The sequence below is a fragment of the Clupea harengus genome, chromosome 19 (genome assembly GCF_900700415.2).
Source record: "Clupea harengus chromosome 19, Ch_v2.0.2, whole genome shotgun sequence".
Classification (NCBI taxonomy): domain Eukaryota; kingdom Metazoa; phylum Chordata; class Actinopteri; order Clupeiformes; family Clupeidae; genus Clupea; species Clupea harengus.
Window position 1 is genome coordinate 24,123,344 of NC_045170.1, and position 10,612 is coordinate 24,133,955.

At 40.3% G+C, this 10,612-nt stretch overlaps 2 protein-coding genes across 2 annotated transcripts; one reads left to right on the forward strand and one right to left on the reverse strand.

Annotated features, from left to right (window-relative positions):
- The first annotated feature begins 1,636 nt into the window (after window positions 1–1,636).
- On the forward strand, window positions 1,637–6,985 carry fundc2 (fun14 domain containing 2). The gene is made up of 5 exons (XM_031585723.1): window positions 1,637–1,736; window positions 3,741–3,885; window positions 4,184–4,259; window positions 6,278–6,406; window positions 6,517–6,985. Exons 1-5 carry the CDS (start codon window positions 1,655–1,657, stop codon window positions 6,592–6,594), a joined length of 510 nt encoding a protein of 169 aa, XP_031441583.1. The 5' UTR covers window positions 1,637–1,654; the 3' UTR covers window positions 6,595–6,985.
- An 877-nt stretch (window positions 6,986–7,862) lies between these two features.
- Window positions 7,863–10,612, reverse strand: LOC105893697 (GTPase IMAP family member 4-like). The gene is made up of 2 exons (XM_031586255.2): window positions 9,023–10,612; window positions 7,863–7,909 (listed from the first exon to the last, which is right to left on the reverse strand). The coding sequence occupies exons 1-2, from the start codon at window positions 9,855–9,857 to the stop codon at window positions 7,863–7,865; spliced, it is 882 nt and encodes a 293-aa protein (XP_031442115.2). The 5' UTR covers window positions 9,858–10,612.

Sequence of the window (10,612 nt, forward strand, 5' to 3'; positions counted from 1 at the left end):
AGTAACGGTGAAACATCTTTCTGCAGGTAAGTAAAGGGGATTGTGGAATCGTAGTGTTTTTTTAATCCCTTCATGATACCGAATTAGGTCAAATATAATAGTCGCCCCCCTATAAGAACCTTGGAGGGTAGCAGGTGAGCATAGGTGGCTGAAGGGTGAGAAAGCCAGTTTCCTAGTCTTTCTCGCAGGTGGCAGTAGTGCTCGTATGAGTGAACGTCATTCAAAAAACGAGTACGAAGCAGCTAGAAGACAGTTTCCGTGGAGCTAGCGACAATAGGCGGCAAAAAGCGTCAAAATAAAAGCCCACTTCAAAGTTCAGTTTCAACTTATTGCCAACATACTATATGCCTGCTGTGCTGCTAACTACCCTAGATAAATACAGTGCAGACTGTTGCATCTACAATTTTTATTTTATTTTAGCAGGCTCCTCAAGTATGAAATGAAGACATGAAATGATTAAGTGAGCCATTAACTAGAGGACAGTCATATTCTTAAATTCGCATCTAGTGTCTAATGTAATGCGATGAAACTCAAACAATGTATGATGGCACCAGCATGCTACATTCCAAATGTCAGCTTGTCTCTCAATCTCTGTCAAAGGTTATAGGGCAAAATCTGTAACTTTTTAAGTTTTGCAACATTTTAACTGCACAATTGATGTGTGTTGACAGGAACACAAGTAACCAGTGGTTGTGCAGTGAATTCTGATCTAGATGCTAGTATAATTATTAGCTGCACACATGTGTTATGTTCCAATTATCTTATCATGCATTACATACAATTGGTTGCAACAGCAAGGTAACTAGCAAAAATATTGAAAAAAATGTGACGCCCTTAGTTTATAAACAGCTGGCATTTTGAAAAAAAACTGTAAAATCTACAACTTACAGAAGAACCTTTATCCACCACTATTTTGGTTTGAATAATGCACGACTGTCGCTGTGCATTTTACTTTACCTTTTCGAACTGACATGCTACAATTGTCCTCGCCCACAGTTGCAACTGTCCCCAATGGCACTCCTGCATTTAGTGAACATTAGAGAAAAATGGGCATGAGCTTGAATTGGTGAGGTAAATACAGAGACGAGGTGTATGTTGCACATATGTTCAAATGAAAGCGACACTTTGTCGATTTTTGTGGACTGTACCCAGTCTCCCTACACAACATTCAGGTGTTTGTTGTTCATTATGATTTATTTATCCATTTAATCTATTAAAAGTCAAAGTTGCATCTTACACCAAAGGCCTTATTGCCGAAGAAAATTATTGTATTCATACTGCTCATAAGTCATAACACACACTCTTTACTCCTTACTTGTTCCACTATGGAACTGCATGATGATTACACTTTGACAGTAACCTTTGATTCCTTATTAGTTAAGGCGACATAGGGATGGTAGCTCTAGGCGAAGACTACTGGCCTACAAGTCGGCTGGGGCTATTGATGCCCTGATACCTCCAAAGGCGAATCAGGCCTCAATAGCTATACATTTAGTAAAAGAACATGTTTATTTCACCATGTCAAGGGAGCACAATTGGTTGCTTTCCCGGCAAAACACAAAAAAGCATTTCCCCATCTTAGTTTGTATTTTCCAACCTCCAACTGTTTCTACGTCACTTCTAATAATAAGGTTTCGACTTTTATTTTGATAAAATGACGAATGGTGGCCATATTGAAATTTTAGTTATTGTCGCTGGTTACACGCAGGTGAAAACAACTATGGCTGATAAGAAAGGTTAGTAAACACGCCTATATTCCCACATTGTCTTTACTTCGATTTAGAAAGTATAACTTTTGGAAGTACTAGAACTGGCGTTGCCTCTGGCCAATGCTGTTTATCGTTTGACCATAGCTAACGCTAAGAAATAACTTTGCTAGGTCATGGCCTGCAGGGTCAAAATCATAGCTAGCTCTGACAGTTTTTGAAAGAACGTTTTTAATCCATAGATGAGCACCAAATGTAACTGTTCTATATAATTTCAACGGCAGTAATATTTTAAGTTGCTTTTTCTACTTGCTACAGAGGCTATTTGCTCTGTTGCCGAATAGTCGTGTCTTTTCCTAGGCTTTTTGGCAGGAGCAAATGGGGATATTGTGTTCCAATGAGTCACCAGTTATTCCTTGACTACGAGTAAACACTTACGTAAACATTGATGCCATTCCAAATCTGCCCCCCGCAAACGGAGTGACATTTGGAGCTGAGGAAAGGCTGTTTAAATGTAATTAGTATTTCCTGGCTACTGTCTGCCAACTTTCTATTCCATGTTTTGGGGCTGTGTAGACATGAGGCACATGACAGCAGAACCTGAAATCTTTGGAAGAGGCACACCAAACCTTTGATTGCTAAGTAACAATGTAACATTGTTGTGTTAGATTTTTGTGCACACAGATAATGGAAAGTGATTCTTTTGGTTTGAAGGCAGGACACTATAAGGATAAGCATGTGACCACTTCATAATGGCTGGCACCACACACACACACACCAACCTTTCGATTTTTAGAGATGAGTTAGCATCAGACCACAGACCACAAACCACTGACATTTGATTAATGTACATGTCACATTGTAAAAGTGGACTATGCAGCCTTGTTTAATATTGTAAATATCCCACTCACAATCCCCAGTAACTGGATTGGCCCTTAGGTGGAGGTAGAGGTTTCCATAACATGAAAGTTAGCTCTCTGTCCATAATCTTGTGATAACTGTATGCAAATCATAAGCCTTTGTTTTCTCCGCAAATTAGGTCAATATTAGATAACTTGTTGTTTTCTGCAAAAAGCCAAAATGAAACTACTCATCTGGCCTGTCAAGGCTTGGGAATTTAAGCTTTATTGGTCCAGTGTACAATATTACTGGTCTTACATTTAAGCTTTATTGGTGTAGTGTACAGTATCACTGGTCTTTAATTTAAGCTTTATTGGTGTAGTGTACAGTATCACTGGTCTTTGTTAGGCTGTCCCCACGGTTGGGACCTGAACAAGAGATTGCTTACATGAGACTAAATTGTCCTAAGCAAGGTTTCAGTTTTGTTAGTGTCGTTTCGTCATGATTGATCTCAAAACCCTGTTGGTCATTCATTAATGAATTGTTTTGTCATGCCACATCAATGCCTTATGGCACTACATATACTGTGCTTACAAACAGTGTACAGTCGTCTGCTCATTCACTTTCTCCTTAAAGAGGTGAATGTCCTGCAGCTGTGCCACTCTTCAGGGGGGGTTTCTTACCTTTGTGTCCAGTGATCCTCCACTCACCTGTGAGGTCTGTCTATAGGCCGAGCCTGGGAACTCTGCATTCTCACCTATCCCCCAGTAAATCTGGATACATTTCTCAGGGAAATGTATTAAACCCCTCTTCAGTCTAAATGCTTTTTTATATTCTTCTACAATCAGAAATGAAATTGTATTGAATCATATTGAAATTATAATGAAATTATTATTAATCTGCCTCAAACCTCGAATCTCTCCAACGAATGGTGTTGCCAGATTTCAAACCATTGCAGACCTGGGTCTGCCAGCTGAAGAATGACTTTGCACTTTTTGTCACTTTCTTGTAAGACCTTGAATACTGATACTGATCATGAATCCCGATTTCTGTAGAAAATTGCTGAGCACAATTTAACACCCTTTATCCATCCAGGCCCTCAACACATAAACAGGTACTATGTTCATCGCAACAACTTTCAGAAAGGTTTTGAACATATAATTTTAGCCTTTACAATGTTGATCTTTCTTGCAGAAGTTGAGGAAACCCTTGAGGAACTGGCAGACTATGTCAAGAAGCAGCGATGGTGGAATCGGGTGTTTGGCAAAAATAATTCAAGGCCTTTGGCTGAGAAGTATTCAGTTGGTGGACAAATTGCAATTGGAGGACTGACTGGCTGGTGAGTTTTACCAAATAACTTTAACTTTATCAAATTGGTTGGTCTTGATTCAGTTTCTCTTTCTAAACATTCATATTTGCCTGTGTAAGAACATCAAGTCCTCAACCTCAGGGACCCAATGCCAATGCTCAGGGTCTTGAGGCTGTTAGCTCGGAAGAACAGTGGTTCTCCTCATGTCTATTTATGCCTGACCATCATTTTGATGTTGCAGTGTGTGTGGGGATGAAACTGGCAGAAGAAAAAATATGTTAGTGTTCACTGTGGAAAACAGGGCTAATTTTCCTTTTTTTCCATTTAGGTGTGCTGGTTATCTGTTCCAGAAAGTTGGAAAGCTAGCAGCCTCAGCTGTTGGTGGAGGATTCCTCTTGCTTCAGGTAAGACAATTTCAAATAAACATGTGGGTTCCTTTATACCAGGTTTTTTTTCCGCTGCCCCTCGGTGGTCTGTGAAGGTATTGCATTCAATAATGTAGTTTCACTGTGGGAATCACTATTTTTATTTTATTTTATACAACAGTGGTTGACTTCTTAGTCAGAATGATGGTCCTTAGATCACAATCAGATCACCCTTGCCTTACACATATCTTTAGGTGGCTATATCAATCCAACCTTGGGTTGTACCCTTAGAGTATTTAGTCCCCAGCCATTAACCTTTGAAATGGACAGACATATAAATCAATGCCTTAGTAGAACCATCAGTACTCACTCTTCTTATTCACAATCGCATTCGGGATCATATGACTCCAGTTGCCTTAATGTCTATTGTTGTGAACCAAAGGACAAGCATGACAATCAAGTGAGTTAGCTGACAAAGATGATGCTGTCATACCTGAAACCACACACCACATGGTGGGCTGCAGATGGTGTACAGAAACATACAGTAGATAGCTGGAAGAAGAGAAAATACAGGACATTATGAGAGGCATGGGTTACAGTTCTCAGAGAGATATCTACAGATATGTACACAGTGGCACAATATAAGGAAAGTTGAATGAATATACATTACTACCCTCACATAAAGCTACATTTCTTCCATTTCCCACAATCCCCTCTGCTCATGCTAAGTTGATGCAATTGTTTGTATTCACCTGAACTAAAGCATGAGGCATCTCACAGCTTCACACCACCAGCCTCTGCACTCATGCCCATAACGCCCCAGCCTCTGCACTCATGCCCATAACGCCCCACCACCAGCCTCTGCACTCTTGCCCATAACGCCCCACCACCAGCCTCTGCACTCATGCCCATAACGCCCCACCACCAGCCTCTGCACTCATGCCCATAACGCCCCACCACCAGCCTCTGCACTCATGCCCATAACGCCCCACCACCAGCCTCTGCACTCATGCCCATAACGCCCCAGCCTCTGCACTCATGCCCATAACGCCCCAGCCTCTGCACTCATGCCCATAACGCCCCAGCCTCTGCACTCGTGCCCATAACGCCCCAGCCTCTGCACTCGTGCCCATAACGCCCCAGCCTCTGCACTCGTGCCCATAACGCCCCAGCCTCTGCACTCTTGCCCATAATGCCCCAGCCTCTGCACTCTTTCCCATAAAGCCCCACTCCCAAGCCTGGGTCCTGACACCAATAGAACCTGCATTGTCAACTGCATTATGTCTTCAGGCATGAAAGACAGAGGCTCTGTGCTTTGATGACAGAGGTTTACATACGCATACCTCTAGATTCAGTCTAGTGTTACAGTATTTCTACAGTATAAACTGCACCGTATATAAACTGCATTACAGTATTTCATGTAATTTCATAAAACAAACCGGTGTATTGACTACACCCGTGTATTAACCGCTGTTTATTCAGTGTTGCGTCATTCTGTCACGTAAAAATAAATGCCATGTAGTTGTAGTGCGAGTGCTACTAGCCATTTAGAAGTTGTGTGAATTAGGGATGGGCATTTCAAGCAAAAATGTTATATCCTCTCCTCACACGTACACATACACACACACACATAGGCTACTTCATTCCCACTCACAGTGAAAACCACGCGTTTATTAAGAGTTTATTTAGTGTTATGGTTATGGTGTTGGTGTGGGAATGGACACTAAATTATTAGGTCCAGTCCTTAAAAGATCCCCTGGCAACCACTGAATTAACGTGTTTGAGAAGGGCAGGGGGGACTTCACCCCCTTTATTCACTACACTGGTATCAGAGTAAGCCTTTACTCCACTGATGTCCCATTATTTTTCTCAGAATGTCTATGTGAAGATATTTAACATCATCCACAAGTGGTTGGAATTGCTCTGAACCCAGGAGTGGCCTATCCAAGTAGTAACCGCAGGGTTATACCGCGGTTAATTGTCGGGAAATTAGGGCACTCCGTTATTTGTATACAGAGTAGGGTTTTTCATCATTTTGCTGTGCTTTCCTGTTTTAGATTGCCAATCACACGGGCTACATCAGAGTGGACTGGAAGAGAGTGGAACGGGATGTCAACAAAGCCAAGAAGCAGCTTAAGCTCAATGTAGACAAGCCCCCGAGAGAAGTCACCACGAAGGTGGAAGAGGTGTGGAGAAACTTATGTTCTTTTTATTTTAAACTTGATTTCTACTATATGTCTTTTATATCAAAAATGGTCATTGTTGTATTTCACATGTTTTACTTTTTTCTCAATAGGTTCAAATTTTTGTGAAGAACAATATTGTCGTGATGGGGGGATTTGCTGGAGGATTTCTGATCGGATTGGCATCATAGTTTTTCAGTCATATTTGGACCTGCTTTTATATTTTCTGTTGTTTATTATCCTTTAGAACCCCTACCCTATTTTTGTGTGTTTTGAGTCTTTCATTATGACTTCTAAAGTACTTGCAAGAGCAAATCACACATGCCATATTATTTAAGGACAGACCAGGCAAGAATAATTTATCATTTCACAAGATTATGCTCACAATGTTGATATCAACGGTTTTGTGAATAAAAATATCACTCCTTAAATGGGAGCATTTTTGCATGAATATCGTAAAGGTGTGACCTCCTTATATCTGTCTATAGAAATGGCTATAGAAGGGTATACTGTCTGTGTAAAACTATGATGGTTGGACAATCTGTGGTTTAACACTATGCAACAATACAGGATTATATTTCCCCTTGGTTTCCTGCTCTTTATTTTATACACAACATGGAATAACATGGCTTTATTGTTTCGTTCATTAAGAAGGGGTTCTGGCACAACTTCACTTTACATTAGGTGCATGGAGGAACAGTTGTTTGTCAAAGGATTTATAGACTCAATACTAAGTAAGTATATTAACAGTTATCTGACAGGTGGATTCAATTATGCTCTAAGTTGAAACAAAGTTTATAAAAAGCAAAGCACAGAAAAAAAGGATGTACTTAAGTATATCCAAATGCATCTTAATGGTGTCTTAAAATAGTACAATGAAGTTCACTTAGTTGTATTTAAGTATATCTTTATTAGCACTAATGACATATCATTAGTACTCAACAATAGCACACTTTTAGTACATTAGTCATTAGTGCATGCAAGTATATGAAGTATACTTAAATTAAGTAGACTTCAGTGTGCACTGTTAATTTTTCTTTTATCACACTCCTATAAGGACCTAGTAAATTGTCATATCAGACTTCTATCAGAATTAAAAATGTAATTAGGTAAGGGATAATGTAAAGTCCTCTGCTGCACGTTGGGGTCCTGTTCGTCCCGTCGGAATTTATTTTCCGATACCTGACTGGCGGATTATACAATGTCAATGTCCTTTCTGAAAAGCAGCAAGAAATGTCACCCCATCGAATACACATTTATTAAACATGTTTGTAATACTTTAAATACTTTTCAGAGGATGAAATGTTATGCTGCTTTTATCAAACATATCTTAAAGTTCATTTTAAATAGAGTTCCCCTTTTATCCACACTGACACCACGTTCTAGAAGAATCATTGATGCCCTTGAAAACCTTTCCATGGAATTGTCCATCAAATTGCAGAGGGAATTCTCAGCATTCTCAATGCTGCTTCTCTTTATCAAATGGCTTCATGCAGCAAACCAAACCTGCAAACAGTTACACTGTGAAAATCATAGTGAAACTTAAACCTTGAGCCTACCTCTTACAAGAAATGGTTGCAGTTCTTTCAAATGGTATTATATTCTGCTGGAGCTAAATTCCTTTGGAATGTCTTGGATGTCCAGACTGTTTGTGAGTAACCCTAAAGTTACACCATGATGAGATACAGATACATCATGTACACCAGCTCACCTCAACTCCTGTCTCACCCATTTCAAACAGGGGCCATGGATGTGAATGGAATTTAGCTTGTGGTACATCATTTAAACATTTTGAAAAGTCCAATCTCTTCCTAGAAGCAGAGCCATGGTACTATGGACATTCCCCATCCACAACACATAGTGTATAGTTTTCACTATAATGTCTTTCTACTGATGAAATAGTCCCTATTTCTACTGTCTGCAGTATGGTCTTTGACCCCAGACCTCACTGGACCAGGGACTCCCCCACCCTCACCAATCCCAATTTGACCCATGGGTTTAGTTTAATCATTTAAAATGCTATGTTATGTAATTCCTTATGTGGGAGGGCCAGTCCACAACTATCTCTAGAGGCAAACATTTTTTTCAAGGTTTAAATATCTATATTTGTAGTTCAGCTCAGCACATGGATGCATATTTGTTCTTGACTGGCATAAATCAACATAACCCATGAAATGAATATATTCATGACAAACTCTGACCAAAAGGAAAACAAAATCAAATAATTAAATGACTACAAAAAACCTAAAGAAATCTGACCAACTGTTTAATTAAAAAAAAAAAATAAAAAAAAAACGGTGCAATGGTTCAAATTTGTTTTTAAATGTATTACACAACATTGGTAATTTAATATAAAACAAATAAAAAAATCTCAACCGGTCACAATGTCGGTTTCAAACATCGTCAATACGGCCAAGCGCAAACCTGCCTTTCCCAGCTCTTTAGCTCCAGTTTTCACCAGATCATAAACTGAATTTGAATTATCAGCTATGGCTGTTCTCCTCTGTTGCTTCGATCTTTCTTCTGTCAGTTCTCTGTCATGGTTTTCCTTTAATTTAGTCATCTCCCTATCCCTCATCTCCCTTTCCCTCATCTCCCTTTCCCTCTCCATCATCTCCCTTTCCTTCTTACTCTCCTCCTCTCTCTCATTCCTCTCCCTCTCTCTCTCTTGTTGGAGTATTGGGATTTTCTGCCTCTCTATCTCATATTTTTTCTGTAGTTTTCTCTCCAGTTGCTCTTTTTGTCTTTGTATTTGCTCTGCCTTCTCTTTCAGGATACGTTGTTTCTCTTCTTCGACTGCCCTCTCAGCCTCTTGGAACATCTCGTTGGTGTAGTAGCCTCCTCCATTCTTCTGGACTACCATATTGATCTTCTGGAGCAGCTCAGTGACCTGAGAGGGATCCTTCAGCTTATTATTGAAGACATGGTACTCGCCGTTACATCTGTTCACGAGTTCCAGCAGGTCTGGGCTTCCAGACAAGAACTCCTCAATAGAGGCTCCTTCAAGAAGGTCACCACCAGTAAAGAGAACCATGCTGTATCTGTCTGCAGCCTGGCCAAAGATTTCTTGAATCCTTTGCACCGTCTGTTTTTCCTCGTCAGTGTATCTCCCCAGCCTGATGACCACCAGGAAAACATGGGGACCAGGAGCAGCGTAACTGATACACTGGCAAATATCTTTAGCTGTTTTATCCTCGTGAAACCTGGTGTCAAACAGGCTTGGGGTGTCAATGACAGCAACCTGTTGCCCATCCACCACAGCTTTGGATTTAGAACAGTCTACCGTCATAGACCTGGCACTGAACTTGGATTCAAAGCAGTGTCGTCCCAGAATGGTGTTTCCAGAGGTACTCTTTCCAATTCCAGTCTTCCCCACTATCACAATCCTCAGCTCATTATTTGTCCTGCTAGATCCTGTGTAGAAAAACGAGCAAGACTGATTAAGAATCAACATCAGGTTGTTCGTACATTGTACTAAATTCAGCTTCTACAGAGATGAACGATAAGTAACTATTCAGCTGCTATGACAGAGCTGAAAAGGGAGGTGGCAGTGGGGGAGTGAATTCATTAATGTCTACAATGTGACGCCAATTACAATTTTCACAGTAAGGTTCTTCTGCAGATTTTGTATTTCAGACCAATTCATGCACGTAAGTAGTTCTCTGACTCCCCTTCCGTGATCTAATGTCTTCAGTATACAGTACATACTGCTCAGTTCAGCATTCATAGGACAAGGCAAAATTACTCTTAAATTACTCCCTCTGTCAGCTGAAAGGGAAAATGTCCACTTGGACAGACTGACACATTTCTACGAAGGTTTTGTCAATAAAAAAAAAATTAAAAAAATGTTTCCTCATAACATATTTTAAAAATGTTTGACATCGCAAGATAACATTTACAAGCACACCTTGCCCTTTCCCTACGACTGTTTTGCTGCTCACATGAAAAGAGATGTTTTGATAGTCGAGTTTCAAAGTATTAATGCTGAGCTGAGGGCACATTTTAGGATTTGGTGGTGCTGTTTCTGTGTATCCATAACAACATGAGTGCAGTAGGATCATGACTCACCTTCGTTGTATGTGCTGGCCATGTTTGGGTTGCAGACAGCAGGTGCTGGTGGTAGAGATGCAGAGTTCAGAGTCTCTCTGCTGCTTCTTCTCTTTATCAAATGGCTTCATGCAGCAAACCACACCTACAAACAGTTACACT